General features: G+C 56.3%; 1 protein-coding gene across 1 annotated transcript; it reads left to right on the top strand.

Annotated features, from left to right (window-relative positions):
• Nucleotides 1-4,192: 4,192 nt before the first annotated feature.
• On the top strand, nucleotides 4,193-13,428 carry LOC124960389 (pepsin A-5-like). The gene is made up of 9 exons (XM_047519137.1): nucleotides 4,193-4,245; nucleotides 4,776-4,935; nucleotides 5,784-5,901; nucleotides 6,035-6,153; nucleotides 7,008-7,207; nucleotides 9,734-9,850; nucleotides 11,330-11,474; nucleotides 11,548-11,646; nucleotides 13,244-13,428. The coding sequence occupies exons 1-9, from the start codon at nucleotides 4,193-4,195 to the stop codon at nucleotides 13,391-13,393; spliced, it is 1,161 nt and encodes a 386-aa protein (XP_047375093.1). The 3' UTR covers nucleotides 13,394-13,428.
• Nucleotides 13,429-15,825: the final 2,397 nt, after the last annotated feature.

Here is a 15,825-nt window from a genome sequence, read left to right as displayed (position 1 = left end):
AGATAATTGAATACAGTGTCAAATTTCTTTGTTTTCTCTCTTTCTTTCCTACTCTTATTTGTCCTTAGAAAATATCCCCCTGTGGATATAGAGTCATAATTCTACATTTGGGGGCTGGAGTTAGCTCAGTGGTAGAGTACTTACCTAGCCCCATAACACAACAAAACAAAACCCCCGCATCTTAAAGTCCCTTAATTTTTTGGCATAACTATGCTTACAACTTATTAACTCATTTATTTCCACTGGTTTCCGATTCTGAGAGATTTTTTTAAGAATCCATAAAACATTTACATGGTTGCAAATTCAAACCATAAAACAATCTCGTTTATATCCCTGCCCCTCCACAAATAACAATTGGATGGGTTTTTGGCTTATTCTTTCACTTTTTCTTTTTAAAAGTGTGTACAGAGAGAGAGAGAGAGAGATACATGCATGTGTAAAAGTAGCCACCTATAAACATCATTTTGTCTTCCTCCTTCAAAAAAAGAGAAAAGACTAAATTGTATTTTCTGGAGACCTCGCCCATCTACCATAGACCCCGCTGTGTGTCTGTTCCCTGCAGCTTATTCAACAGTCACTAACAGTGGACATTTCTGTGGTGTTTTCTAATCTTTTGCTACTGAAATAATGTTGCAATGAATTGCTTGTGTATGCTTCTTTTTGATGCTGGGCGAGTGTATCTATGGGATAGACTTCTAGATACAGAATTGCCGAGTTAAAGGCATATGTATGTATAACTTGCTGTCAAATCCCCTCTATGGGGGGTAAAGCTGAATCTTATCAATATGCAAAAGTGAGAAGACCCAGAATTTCCACACCACCTACCACCTGAAACTGGGGATCAGATCAACCTCCCCATTTTTCTACCCCAGACAGGCCTACCAATGCACCAGGGTCCTAGAAGCCCTGGAAGGAGCTGTCTAATTCCATTTTTCTTGAAGGAGGCTCATCTCAGGCTCACCTCCTCAGGCTGAGCACAAACTCTGGGTGGTGCTTTTCTTCTTTAATTGACGAGACACTTTACAATTATTCTTTTATATGTTTTGTTTAGCTGGCAAACTGTTTCAAGGCTTGGATCCTATTAGGGGAATTGTAGTAAGTGTTCATCGCATGGAAGTTATTTTTAACTTCATTGCTTTATCTGGCCCTGGTGGTCTTTCTTTAAAAATGGAAGGAAAGCCAGGCATAGTGCATGCCTGTAACCCCAGCAACTCAGGATGCTGAAGCCAGAGGATTGCAAGTTCCAGGCAAGCATGGGCAACTTAGTGAGGCTCTAAGCAACCTAATAAGACCCTGCCTCAACACAAAAGGAAAGAGGCTGGGGATGCAGCTCAGTTGTTAAGCACCCTGGGTTCAATTCCCAGGACCACAAAATTCAAAAAGAGAAAGAAGGAAAATTCAGTCTTTTATTTGTTCAACCAATGCGAATTGAATACCCTCTCGGCCCCCTCTTGCCTACCGGCTCTGAACACAGCCTACCATACTTGAGGATTGACCCAGACCATATTTCTTGGGGAAAAAAAAAATACTCAGTTGGTCTAAAGTTATAAAAGGAAACGCCAAATCAAACTCAGTTTCTCCTACTACAAATTCACGGTACAGATCTTGTCTGACCCCCAGGAACATGGGGACTTCCACAGGCAAGCAATTCTGCAGTGGACTCCGGCTGCGTGCCCTAGAATATAGTTCAGTTCTGACACTGTCCACCTGGAGATAGCCTCAAATCCCACAGGCTGAGGCCTCCGTCCCCAAGACTGCCCCTTCCCCCTTCAGTGCCAGTCACAAGCCCCACGTTGCTTGACCTGAGTGTCTGCCTTCTATACTTTGGGGTTCCCTGAACCCCCTCCTCTGGTTTCACTGATTTGCTCAAGCCACTCACAGAACTCTGGGAAACATTCCATTTCCATCTACTGGTTTATATAAAGGAGAGGAGGGGTGTACCAGAGGGGCACAGGGTGCTGCGGCCCTCACTGCGTGCGCCACCCTTAAAAGCTCTGTGAACCCTGGCGGAAGGGTTTCCACGGAGACTTCACTGAGCAAGTATGATTGAAGCCTGGACAGCCGTCAAAATGTGACTGGAAGTCGGCCCGACGGAGGACACCTGTAGTCAGCCAGTCAGGAGGCCGAGGGAGGAGGGTCGCAAGTTAGAGACCAGCCTCAGCAACTTAGCCAGACCCTGTCTCAAAATGAAAAATAAAAAGGGCTGGGGATGGAGCTGGGGTAAATCACCTCTGGGTTCCATCCCTGGTACCAAAAACAAACAAACAAACAAAATGTGATTGAACAACAAGGGCACAATCTAATACGAATAGACTGGGCAAGAAAACCCAGCAAGTCCGGTCTGTTTGGATTCTTGGTCTCTCTGGGCAGCGTTCCCCACCTCCAGGGTCTGAGAGAGAAGCCCTTCTGGAAGGAGAAGGTCTTAGGGCCTACCATCTGACAAGAGCAGGTCAGAGGAGTTTTGTATCCTCTGCTCCAAGGCAGAAAGGCAGGGGAGGATGGGAGTTTCTATCGCCTGCCCAGGGGTCAGGCAGCCTTGTGGGGAGAGGGAGTTGTGATTCAGGAACAGTGAATAAAAACCAAAAAATATAAGTCATACTCTCACGGCGGCTAACATTGGAAGATTAGGAATTCACATGAGTATCCAGACTTCTGACTTCCCTTGAAAACCTGGCCAACTTGGCACACGGCGGCCTTCGCCTGGCGCCCTGGGTGGGAGCCGAGTGGAGGCTGCCCCCTTGTGGCAGGACAGCGCGCCACAGGGGTCGCCCACCAGGGTCGCCCAGCCCTTCGACCACCCACTTGGCCTGCCGGGTCTGGAGCTGGAGGGCCCTGCCCTAGACTGCAAGTTCCCTGAAGGTAAGGGTGACCGTGTCTTTTCTTTTGCTTTTTAGAAACATTAAACTTTAGAGTTTATTAATTCGTGAACATGTAGAGCAAAAGCCAGGCAGGGTGGCCCAGGCCTAGAGTCCCAGTTACTCTGGAGGCTGAGGCGGGAGCATCCCAAGATGGAGGCCAGGTTAGCGACTTAGTAAGAATCTTATCTCAAAATGAAAAGTGAAAAGGGCCGGGGACGTAGCTCGGTGGTACAGTGCTTGCCTAGCATGTACGAGTCCATGGGTTCCGTCCCCTCTACCATAAGAAAACATACACATAGCAGGGCCTGCCTACCTGCACACGCAAGGCGACTGCTTGGGACACCATAAATCCCGTCACAGCACAGAGAGGGACAAGGGATTGGAGAGGCCACGTACATCCACCCATAAGGACTGCGGGGCGTCGTATACTTGTGTCCCCTGGGATAACAGGACACTTGGGAGAGAATGAGAAGACATTTCTTCCACCAGGAAGACAGGACAGGAGGGCCTGGGAGGACAGGGTAGCTGATAGTGTCCAGGATGGCAGCAGGCAGGCAGTGGTCCAGCCAGGTGTTGGGACAAGAAATGAGGCTTAAAAACAAACACGATTCCATCCCCAGCACGAGCCAACCGGAGCCAACGACAGACACGTGGAAAACAGACAGTTTTTATTTTCTCATGCCGGTGTCCTACAGGTCTTTGATGTCCCAGCATCTTGCCCGGTCCAGCATGCAGTGGGTCCTCCATAAAGGCTGATTGGGTGGCCACAGCACATTTGGGGTGCAGGCCATCATATTTCCTGCCATGTTAAAACTGTGTGATTGTCACCTGGCTCTCACCTGGATCCTTGAAGCAGATTGGCATCCCCAGGGCCTCAAAATAAGCCATTCCCCCCCAGGTGAGTCCTCCTGTCCCGGGGGCTTCCTCCAGCATGGGCACTGTGCCTGTGACCTCAGGACAGCAGTGACCACTCCCTGGGCAGCATGAGAGCATGTCAGCCGTGGCTCCTGGCACCTCTTCTTATCACATTATCCGCAGGGCCTTTATCTCCGAGAGCGAGCGTCCCCGCTCTGTTAGAGCAGGTGTCCGGCTGCATTTCCTCAGGCAAGCCCCAAGGAAGAGATTACACTGGAAATCTGCTTTCTGAGAATTTTAGGGCCCCTGCTCCTGACGGGAAAGAGCTTATCGAAAAGGTTTGTATTTCTTATCAGACCCCATTAGGGGCCCTGAAGCGGGTGATTAGGGCCCAACGAAAGGTATTTAACAAGCAGCTCCTGGCAGCCGGCCTGCCCGAGACCCGCTCCTACCTGAGAACCGGAAACCCAGGGAAGAACATGAAGTGGTTTGGGGTCCTCGGGCTGGTGGCCCTCTCAGAGTGCTTGGTCATGTAAGTATGGGACAAGGAGTAGGGCCCTCTCTCCCCCTCCTATTCTCTGACCCTCTATTCTTCTCCTGTAATGCCACCACACTCGCAGGGAGAAGGCCCTTCCCTCCCAGCTCTTAATTTTCATTTGGTTCTGAGGGTGGAACCCAGGGTCTCCCACATGCTAGGCAAGTGCTCCACCACTGAGCTGCACCGCAGCCCTTTTATTTTATTTTGAGACAGAGTCTCACTCTGTTGCCCAGGCTGGCCTCCAACTTACTATCCTCCTGCCTCAGCCTCCTGAGCTGCACCAGGTTCCATCTGTTTTACAGAGAGGGAAACTGAGGCTTAGAAAGGTCACGTGACTTGCCTGAGCTAGACCACAGAACCTGGATTTCAAACGTAGGTCCACGGTTCACGGTCTTTCCATTGCATGGAGAGGCCTGTCCCCGGGACACTCACGAGGATGCTTGTACGATGCCCAGGACGGTCACAGGGCAAACTGCAGCGGGGGGCTGCCTCTCATGGCCTTTCCCTCCTGATGGCTGTTTCAGGCTCCCTCTGATGAAGATCAAATCCCTGCGAGAAAACCTGCGGGAGAACAACGTGCTGAACGACTACCTGGAGAAATACCCACGCGGCCTGGCCCACAAGTCTCTTGAGAAACATCCGGACCCGGGAGTAGCTTTCGAGCCCATGAGGAACTACCTGGACGTGAGTGTGGCAGGGAGGCGGGCTCCCGCCAGTCTGGGGCTCCCCTGGGGACCAGAGCCAGCCTGGGGTAGGGTGGGTCCTGCAGGCAGAAGCACCGGGGAACAGCCGCCTGTCCCCCAAGAGGACTCCCAGGCTCAGCCGTGGGACCGTGGAGTCCGGGCCTAACAGTGACCAGATGCCAGGTGCATCCTTTATGTGCCAATGACTGTCCCTGGGCAGTCTGGTGTCCCTTCTGATGCGGAGAATCACCGAGCCCCACGGAAGCCCCACGTCTAATCAACGCAAAACCCCAACCGCAATCCAAGCTCAAACCCGGGGTAGAGGCACTTCCAACCACTGTGGCACCAAGATTTGCCCCAGTAAAAAGTCAGCGTGCCCGGGAAGGGCGGGGACCAAAATCCTCGTCGCCTCTTCCAGAACCTCTAGCCCAGCCACGGAAATGGGCAGAGAATAGATACCTGTCAAATAAAAGACCACTGTGGGGTGTGGCTGGTGCACCCAGTTAAGAGAAGGGGGCTGCCTGGGGAGGGGGAGGGGAGGCCTGGGAGGGGGGGGAGGGGAGGCCTGGGGGAGGGGGGGGGGGGGGGGAGGCCTGGGGGAGGGGAGGGGGAGGGGAGGCCTGGGGGAGGGGAGGGGGGAGGGAGGCCTGGGGGAGGGGAGGGGGAGGGGAGGCCTGGGGGAGGGGGGAGGGGAGGCCTGGGGGAGGTGGGGGGATGGGAGGGAGGCCGCAGGGCCAGCCAGGCCAAGGCGCTGCCTGAGCACAGGCTCCAGGGGAAGTGGGGGGAAAGTCTTGCAGTGAGAGGGATGGCTGGGCAGCTGGCCAGCCTGAGCCACGCAATCCCCTGCAGCTGGCCTACGTGGGCATCGTCAGCATCGGCACACCCCCTCAGGACTTCAAGGTGGTCCTGGACACCGGCTCCGCTGACCTGTGGGTGCCTTCCACCTACTGCTCCAGCGGGGCTTGCAGTGAGTGCCCGACCCCGGTGCATGTCCTTCCATCTGTCCGTCCGTCTGTCCGTCCCTCCCTGCGGGTCCGGCAGGCCTGACAGCTGCTCCCCCCCCCCCCCCCCCCCCCCCCCCCCCCCCCGGTGTCTTGCAGCTAACCACAGGAGCTTTGACCCTCTGCGCTCCTCCACCTTCCTGGTCTCTGGCCGGCCCATTCACCTGGTCTATGGCTCCGGAGCCTTATCGGGATTTCTTGCCTACGACACCGTCAGGGTAACGTAGAGACTGGAGGCCAAGGCAGGGAGGGTCCTGGGAGTGACCCCCACTGACAGGACCGGAGGCAGGGTCAGCTGGGAGTGCCTGTCCTTTCTGGAGTCCCCCCTCCACCAACCGCGGGCCACCCACCCTGCGGGGCTGTGTGGGGCTGACCCTCCAGCTGCCTGCAGGTGCCTGGGGTGCAGATTGCAGCTCCTCTCCCCGTAGTGAGCACAAGGCCGATTCTTCCAGAGGCAGGGAGAGAAGTCTTCACACGCCACACTCCGCCGGCACTCTTGTAATGACTCATTTAATCCTCTCCATAACCACCCACCCCCACCCCATGGCAGGCCCTGCTCTGATCTCCACTTCTACCTAAGAGGGAACAGAGAGGGAGTGCCTTGCCCAGGGTCACACAGCCGGTCAGTGGCCGAGAAGAGGTGTGGCTCAGTTTTCTAGAGAAAGCAGAACTGCTCTGGAGTCCCCAGAGGCAGCTGATGGCTCCAGAAACTCCAGTAGGAAAAACAGGGCCACAGACTCAACCTGCTGACACGCGGGCTCCTCCCTGGGAGTTGGATTGAGAATCTAATCAACCTGTGGGCCGCCCCTCCAAGGCGCCCGCGTGCACACACAGGCACACCCCCTAGAGGAGACCCACAACAGACTTCCCAAAACCCTGGGACCTCTTGGTGTAATGGACCAAGCTGTCACGCAGATGCGCGGGCTGGCTCCTGCCTGGGAGAAGCATCCGCGGTGCCGCCCACCGCCCGCCCGGCCTCAGCTCTTTCCCACAGTGCACTGCGCCTCCTCACCCACTTCCAGCCCAGCCCCGCCTGCCAGGCCCCCGGCGATGACACCCTTCTCTCGCGCAGATCGGGGGCCTCGTGGATGCAGCCCAGGCATTTGGCCTGAGTCTGCAGGAGCCTGGCGACTTCTTGAAATACGCGGTCTTCGACGGCATCCTGGGCCTGGGCTACCCCAGCCTGGCCCTTCCGGGAACCACGCCTGTCTTTGACAACCTGTGGAAACAGGGTCTCATTGCTCAGAACCTCTTTGCCTTCTACCTGAGCAGGTAAGTTGGGGCCAGCAAGCTGGTTCTCCAATTTGCTTGTAGCACACTTCCAGTTGCATACGAAAATTGTAGACTCTCTGATCCAGAAGATTCCGTAGAAGCCAGCAGACTATGACCTGGGGTCCAGAAGTGGCCCACCATCTACTTTTGTAATTGAAGACTTTTTTGGGAGGGGAGCATACTGGGGATTGAACCCAGTGGTGCTTTACCACTGAGCTACTTCCCCAGCCCTTTTTATTCTTTATTTTGAGACAGGGTCTTGATAAGTTGCTGAGGCTGGCCTCAAACTTGCAATCCTCCTGCCTCAGCCTCCTAAATTGCTGGGATTGCAGGTGTGTACCCCAGTGCCCAGCCTTATAAATTAAGTTTTATTTTTTATTTTATTTATTTATTTTGCAGTGCTGGGGATTGAACCCAGAGCCTTGTGCTTGCAAGGCAAACACTCTACCAACTGAGCTATCTCCCCAGCCCTAAATGAAGTTTTATTGAAATACAAGTGTGCTTGTTCATTTACTGATGTCTGTGGGTGCTTTTGCACTATGGTGACAATATTGTGCAAAGCAAAAGATTTTGTGTGGCTTGCAAATGCTAAAGATAGAAAGTCTGGTCCTTTACAGAAAGGTATGCTGACCCCTAGAGCCCAGTGGCTTCATCTGGCAGATGAGGAAACTGAGGCTCAGAGAAGACCTCTGACACTCTTGACAGTCCACCCTGGCACTAGTCAAGGCAAGACTTGAACTCAGTCCTCAGAACACTCCCTCATGGTGATGGTCAGTTCATCAAGTCCCCAGCCACAACTCTTGGTAAAGAAAAGCTGAAGTTAGCCAGGTGAAGTGGTCACCTGTAATCCTTGTTACTTGGGAGACTGAGGCAGGAGGACCACAGGTTTGAGGCCAGCCTGGGCAATTTGGTGAGACCATTTCTCAAAATAAAAAATGTAAAAAGAGTTGGGGGATGTGGCTTAGTGATAGAGCACACCTGGGTTCAATCCCCAGTACCACAAAAGAAAAAAAGAAGAAGACAAAGAAAAGCTGAGGTTCCTGACCTAAGGGTCTGGCAGAGGATGGAGAAGGAAGAAGCAGCAACAACAGATCTGCGTAGGAGGCGGGAGAGGCGGTGGTTGAGCCCTGGGCTATGGGGGCAGCTGAGTTCAAATGCCAGGCCTATAGCACAACTTTAAGCGATCGTTTTAACCTCAGTAAGCCTCAGGAACACCTGTGCTCAGTCCAAGGAGTTAATTCATTCAACAAGCCTTTCTTGAGCATGTACTATGTGCCGGGTGCTGCTCGGTACACACGAGGAGACAGACAAGAGGTGGAGAGGAAGGCAAAAAATGGGTAAACGAACGAAAGGGGAGTAAACTGGGGTCAGTAACTGGTTTGGCGGAAGCAGTGAATCGGGCTGATAGAACAGACAGAGGTGGGGGCGGCCTCTCTGAGCTGGGAGAGGCTTCAGAGGCAAAGTTCCGGCAAGGGGAGAGCAAGGACCCCAGGAGAAAGGAGGGAGGAGCACTCAGGACCAGCCAGGGGGCTGTGTGGCCCAGGGTGGGGCCTGGGGTTTAAGAGAGTGGGGGAGTCTCTAAAAGGGGAGGGGGCAGGCAAGACCTGTGATCTGACTTGTGTTTCTGTTTTACCTTCCAATTTGAGCTTAATTTTACTTTAACAGACTTGTTTAATTGCACAGATTTATGGGGTGTTGTGTGATGATTTGAGGCTTGTACACATTGTGGGGTGATCTAATCAGTCATTAGCATCCAATTTACATTTTTGAAAGCTCACCCTGGGTGCCCACCAGAGAAGGACCAGAATGGAGGCAGGGAGGCCAGGGAAGAGGCTGCAGCAGGCTCTTTAGGAGAGAGGGTGGATGCTTGGTTCAGGGTAGAGAGAAGAGTGGAGAGGGGAGGCTGTAGGTTGGAGGAAGAACTCACACAATTTGCCAAAGGGTTAGGTGTGGAAGGAGAGAGGTCAGCCGGATGTTTCCTCCCTCACTAAAATTTTCCTGAGTCCAGGACCAGATACATAATTTGCAAAATAGCATGGGGACTTTGTTCCAGAGTATCTAAAAAAATCAGGGGCTGGGGTGTAGAACGGTGGGAGAGCATGCACTTAGCAATACACCCGACCCTGGCTTCAATCCCAGCACCAAAAAATAAAAAACCAGGGCCAGCTGAGTCTGCTGGGGTGGCTGGTGGGTACCTGGCCCCAGAAGAGCGGGTGCTCACAGCCCACAGGGAAACCAGGCCGACCACGGTCAAACCTCAGCTTTGCCCCTTGTGAGCCACGTGACCAGCCTGGGGCGGTACTCAGCCCATCTGGCCTCAACTTCCCTGTCCACAGAGTGGCGTGCGGGTTGGGCCCGCCCTACGGGGCTGGGTGGATTGAGCCAGGGACATAAGCACAGCTGGACGGTGCAGGGGGTGGTGCGCGGTGCGGGGGGTGGTGCGCGGTGCGGGGGGTGGTGCGCTGGGCTTGAGAGGTGCAGCCTCCTGGGCTCCGTGGCGACGGCCTTCCTCTTCCTCCGCTCCAGCAAGGACGAGAAGGGCAGCGTGCTGATGCTGGGCGGGGTGGACCCCTCCTACTACAGCGGAGAGCTTCACTGGGTGCCGGTGTCCAGACCCACCTACTGGCAGTTAGCCATGGACAGGTACGCCTGGGTGACGCAGCCCCGTGACCTGCACGCATCACAGGGACACACAGGCCCGTGCTCAGACAGGCAGCTGCACCCACGTGCACACCCAGCCGCGTGTACAGCCACCGAGGTGGACACACACAAACACACACAGTCACAAGACGTGTGCACGGAGTCACGCAAACACAATCACCCAGACACACACATGGACACACACCCCGCCTAGCCACGGCTTCGTGACCTCCCCAGGCTTCCTGACCGGGCTTTTGAGCAGAAAAAATGGAGCAGGCCTGAGTCTTGGGCACTAGGAGGTGGCTGGACCTCAGGCCAGGGGAGGTGGTTTCTCTGGAAGAGGCCCATGAGCCCCAGGCCTGCAGCAGCCGGGGTAGGTGAGAAGTGACCCAAGCACCCTAAGCTGCAGAGACCAGGGGTCAGGGAGAGAAGCGAGCAGGCTGAACAGTCACCACAAGTGACCACCATCCCGCTATGTCCAGGACGAAGGGTTGCCCAGGACACGGGGCTTTCAGTTTGAAAAGAGGTGAGATCCTGGGCAACCAGGAAGACGGGTCACCCACAAGCAGACGGCCGGCAGCAGAGAGGTCGGCCGGGCTGTCGAGATCTGAAAGCCACACAGACACAAGGACACCCCTACCCAGCCAGCCAGCGGGGGGCAGGGCTGCAACACTCAGGAAGCTGGGAGACAGGAGTGCCTGAGGACCTGGGGACCAGGACTGCAGAGTCCCTGTGAGTCCCTCAGACAAACACTGAAAACCGCCTTTGGAGGCTCTAGGAGGGGTGGCCTTCCCCTCAGGCCAGGGCCTGTGTCTGAGCCAGGCACTGCTGGGGACGGCCTTCCAGAGCAGCCTGCAGGCCTCTTCCTCCCGGAGGGACCCTCCATCTTCACCGTGGGCCCCGGAGCTGGTCTGACTCCAGATGCAGTTCTTGGTTGCCCCTGGTTCTTGTTGGTTCATTGACTCACTCAACCGACCTGTTGAGCAGTGACTGTGTGTGGGTGCTGGACCCAGCATCCCGGAGGGCAGCTGCACGTGAAGGAGTCACACTGATAATGACATGCCACCTGCTGGAAACCAGGAAGATAGGACTTTAGCTGGAACCTGGAGAACGAGGAGAAATGAGCCCAGCAGCATGGCAGGGCAATTCTAGGAAGAGAGACCTGCTTGTGCAAAGGCACTGAGGCAGGAAGGAGCACCAGGATTTCAAGAATGGAAGGGAAAGGGAGCGGTGGTCCTGTGCCTATAAGACCCAGCTACTCCTGAGGCTGAGGCAGAAGGATCGCCTGAGCCCAGGGGTTGGAGGCCAGCCTGGGCAATAAAGAGACCCCAGCTCCAAAACAAACCAACTTAACGGAGGTCACAGAAGCGTAGGGTGACCAATGCGAGGGAAGCAGAGGGCGGGGTGAAGCTGCCATGCTCTTCCAGAGACGGCCGGGGAGCAGGCACAGCGATCCTGGTGTCTCTCTGCTCCCTGTCTCAGCATCTCCATGAACGGGAAGGTGGTTGCTTGTGACGGCGGCTGCCAGGCCATTATGGATACCGGGACCTCCTTACTGAATGGCCCACCGAACTATATCCTCAGCATCCAGAAGATCATCAACGCCCAGCCCTACAGCAATGGCCAGGTACAGGGGGTGCGGAGGGTCACTCTGGGCTCTCCCCACACGGGACCAACCTTCTGCTCCCCACGCCCCACAGTATGTCGTGGACTGTAACACCGTCGGCTCCCTGCCCGACATCCACTTCACCATCAGTGGCGTCGACTACCCAGTGCCAGCCAGTGCCTACATCCAGGAGGTTAGGAGCCGCCCCAGGGCGGGGCTCCGGTGGTGACTGGCGGGATCCTCTGGCCGGGAGGAAGGAAGGCGCCCCTGGTGGTCGTGGTGTGCACTGCAGCTGCTGCGCAGCCGGCGCCTCCACAAAACCAGCCTTGGACAGGCCAGGGCAGTCGCCCTCCCTCATCCTCCTTAAGTAGTGACCCGCCACCCGCCGCTGGCACAGTGCGAGGAGCAGGAGAGGGCACCAAGGGCCTGCCCCCAGCGTCAATTCAGTCACTAGCTGGAAATAGGCGGACGGGCAGTGGCAGGGACGGGTCGCCATCGTGGGGAGCTCCCTTCCCATCCCCGCTGCCTGCGGTGGACGATGAGTCGTGCGGTCACCCTCCGTCACAACTGCCCTTGCCCAGCCCCGGCTCCCTCCTCTGTAAAACAGCAACAGCCTGGGGGCTGAGATGTGCACGTGAACAGAGGACGCCCGGGACCCTCAGCACGGGACCCCTCAGCATGGTACCCCTCAGCACGGGACCCCTCAGCCCGGGACCCTCAGCACGGGACCCCTCAGCACGGGACCCCTCAGCACGGGGCCCTCAGCACGGGGCCCTCAGCACAGGGACCCTTCAGCACAGGACCCCTCAGCACGGGGACCCCTCAGCACGGGGACCCCTCAGCATGGGACCCCTCAGCACGGGACCCTCAGCCCGGGACCCCTCAGCACGGGGCCCTCAGCACGGGACCCCTCAGCATGGTACCCCTCAGCATGGGACCCCTCAGCACAGGGACCCCTCAGCATGGGGACCCCCAGCACGGTACCCCTCAACACGGGACCCACAGCACAGGGACCCCCAGCACGGGACCCCTCAGCATGGGGCCCTCAGCACGGGGACCCCTCAGCATGGGGACCCTCAGCACAGGGACCCCCAGCACGGGACCCCTCAGCATGAGGCCCTCAGCACGGGGATCCCTCAGCATGGGGACCCTCAGCACAGGGACCCCCAGCATGGGACCCCTCAGCATGGGGACCCTCAGCACAGGGACCCCCAGCACGGGACCCCTCAGCACGGGGACCCCCAGCACGGGACCCCTCAGCACGGGGCCCCTCAGCACCGGGCCCCTCAGCACGGGACCCCCAGCACGGGGACCCCTCAGCAAGGGACCCTCAGCACGGAGGCTCAGGAGAAGCTCAGTGCAAGCCAGTGCCCCTGGGAGTCCAGGCCAGGCCAAAGGGACGAAAGGGGAAGAGGCGGAACAGACAGCCCAGGCGCAGAGAGGCAGGAGGGGCCATGGGGTTGGGGGCAGGTCCACGTGGGCTCCGTGCAGATGGCACCCAGGAGCTGTGTGAGGGGAAAGCTGAGCAGACAGGTCCCCAGAGCAGGGCCATCCGGGAAGGGGAGCTGGGTCCAGAGAGGAGCAGCCCCAACGAGGGTCCAGGAAGAAACAGCAGAGGGCGAGGGAACTGGAAGCAGTCTGGTCCCAGCGGGACGCCCCACTCTGCAGCGGCACGAGGGAGCCACTCCACTCCTGCTCAGGAGGGATGGGACCCTGAGAAGCCACCAGCTGTGACTACTGAAGGGGGGCAGGGGGGCTCGGAGTGACAGCCGGCGTCCCGACTTCTCCAGAGTCGTTCACACACCTGCTACAGCAGCTTCGAAGGTCTAGACCACGCGTTTCACTCGGAGACCTGGATCCTGGGAGACGTCTTCCTGAGGCTGTATTTCACGGTTTTCGATCGGGCCAACAACAGAATTGGCCTGGCCCCTGCAGCGTGAACGCTGGGCTTCGCCAGGAGGCTGCGCCCCCCGCGCAGATCCAAGCCACGTGTGGCAGATTCCCATCCAGGGAAGCTGACGTGAGCTGTCGGGGCTCCACAGAGCCCTGCAGTTGGTGGAGAATAAAGGGTTTCGTTTGCAATGGTGCTAATACTAACAGTGGCTTTCCTCTCTGTCCAGTCGGCCTTCTGAATGAAGCAAGATTCGCCAATGTAGTCTAGACCTCAAGGGGGACAGGCCAAATCTAACTGGCTTGAATGCAAAAGAGACCTCAGGAAGGAGCCTGGGGCAGTTGCAGAACTAGAAAAGGGCCAGAGATCTCAGAGGCCAATGGAGCCAAGAAACCAAAAGCCCCTCCCTCCTCCCCTCCCCTGGTCTTTGATTCTCTGCCCTTTCAGAGGGGAGAGCGGTGCCCACCTCGCCACCTCCTCATCCAGAAGAGGGGCAAAGGATAGTTGAAGACGGATTCTATTCTCTCTGTCTCTAAAGGACCTTAGGTAGTAAGTAGCCTTCTGCCGGTGTCGGCTCTGGGCGAGGCCCTTTGAACTGGTGGATCCCCAGCTCCTCAGGAGGCGGGGCAGGAGCTCCAGAGGCCTGCTCTCTGTCGCTCTCTCCTGCAATGTCCTTCCCGGCCCTGCTTCCCACGAGGAGGGCCCCTGTGGATGCCTGAGCCATTCCCACCCCACGAATGTCCAGCAGGGCCCTCCTGTTAGCTTCAGACTGTCTTAGGGAGAGAATCCCTTGAAGGGGACCAGGTGGACAAAGCCTAGCCTTCTGCAGCAGGCCACCCTGAGCTTCCTCCGGAACAGCTAGGAAGCCATTTGGTTTGGGGGGGGCTGATACCGCCGCTTACCGGTGACGAGTTCTGCTCCCCCTAATGTTGAAGTGTGAACACTAGAGAAGCACGCCAAGGCAAGCATATTAAGCAGTTTTATTTAAAGGTAATAATACAGACTTCTCCCAGCAGGAAGAAGGGGGCCATAGCTGATGTTCTAGAATCCCAAGAAGTGAGTGCACCCTCCATCTTTTATAGGTTAGGGTCTCTTTTGTTCTCCAGTTCTCTCCCCCTTATCTCTCCTTCCTGCCTACGTGACTAGGCCTGGTGTTGCAGGTGAGATGTAAAAAGTGAGAAGTGGATGGGACCCGGGGGTGGGCCAAAGTGATTCAGCCAGGCAAGGGCCCAGGGGCATTAATTAGCAGCCCCTTGTTTGCAGTCCTTGACTTGGGCAGGTAAATCTGGTAATCAATGGGCTCCGGAGATCCTTGACATCCATTCTCCCAGGGGCAGCCTCCAACTTCCAGAGGCAGATGGCTTTCATGGCCTCCATTTCCTCATTTGACTGGTCCCTTTTTCTATACTAACTGCCTGTCCCCAATTCTGGCTTCAGGGCTATGGCTTCTTCCCACCTGGAGACCCCAGGCAGAGGCCCAGGATTCAGAGGGCAGAGGGAGGGGAGTCCAGAAGGAAGAAGGACAGAAAACTAGACCGAGTGGGAAACGGGGCTCCTCTCTGTGCACAGTACTGCAAGGTGGCGCCCTCCCTCCCGTGGCCCTTCCATTCGGGACACAGGCGCCGTGGTGACCCTGGGATGCAGGTTTCACAGGAAACCACAAGCTAGAAAGGACGCTAAGGGGCCCCCTGACTGATGGCCTGCTTCCCTCAGAGAGCAGCTGTCCTCCTGTGACTGTCCCGGAGGTCGACTGTCCTTGGACCCCATTCCCACACCCCACCTCATTCACCAGTAGTGCAGCGACGTCGCAGGAGAGAACACTTCCTACCTTTTAGGACTGTGACTAAATAAATCTACCACGAGAAACTGTCCCGACCCGCGGGACATCAACGCGGAACGGCAAACCTAAGAGAGAAGGAATGAAGGGACAAGAGACGCAGGGAGAGGCAGCAAGACAGGAATTCTGATCAAGCTGCAAATTTTTATTGTTCACACAGGGGTATTTATATGCTCAGGGAATGAGGGGTATGACGAGGTGCAGCCTGGTTGGTTGTGTTCTTCTGCTGGGTTCCTGATAGGGTGCAAATTCGCGCTGGCGGGAAAGTGAAGTTCGCGCCGGCGGGAAAGTGTAGTCCCGGAAGAGAAGCCGTGGGCGCCATAGGCGCCATACTGTCAGAATTATCAGCCAGGAGGGGGGGAGGGGCGCTGCTGCTTATTGTAAAGGTCAGAATGTTCTCAGAATGAGAACTTCTTGGTCCCTGACATTTCCCCCTTTCTTATATAAAATTATTGACCATTTTTCGTAGCCATATTTTAAGGGGGTGATAGAGGTTATGTGGCGAGACGGGGGCACAGCTTGCCTGAACAGGTATAGGGCTGGAGTGACAATCCCTCGGGAACTGCGCCTGTCTTAGGTTGTCCGTGATAGAGCAACATCCTTACCCGTCATTGGATAATGAGGCTCTAGCCCTCATTTCCTGT

The sequence above is a fragment of the Sciurus carolinensis genome, chromosome 11, assembly GCF_902686445.1.
Source record: "Sciurus carolinensis chromosome 11, mSciCar1.2, whole genome shotgun sequence".
NCBI lineage: Eukaryota > Metazoa > Chordata > Mammalia > Rodentia > Sciuridae > Sciurus > Sciurus carolinensis.
This window is presented reverse-complemented; position numbering and strand designations above follow the sequence as displayed.

Bases quoted from the DNA above. Each gene is read 5' to 3' on its own strand.
- LOC124960389 (XM_047519137.1), top strand. From the start codon at position 4,193: ATGAAGTGGTTTGGGGTCCTCGGGCTGGTGGCCCTCTCAGAGTGCTTG. The intron at 4,246-4,775 runs GTAAGTATGGGA...TGGCTGTTTCAG, and splicing joins CTCTCAGAGTGCTTGGTCAT to GCTCCCTCTGATGAAGATCA. The intron at 6,154-7,007 runs GTAACGTAGAGA...TCTCTCGCGCAG, and splicing joins TTGCCTACGACACCGTCAGG to ATCGGGGGCCTCGTGGATGC.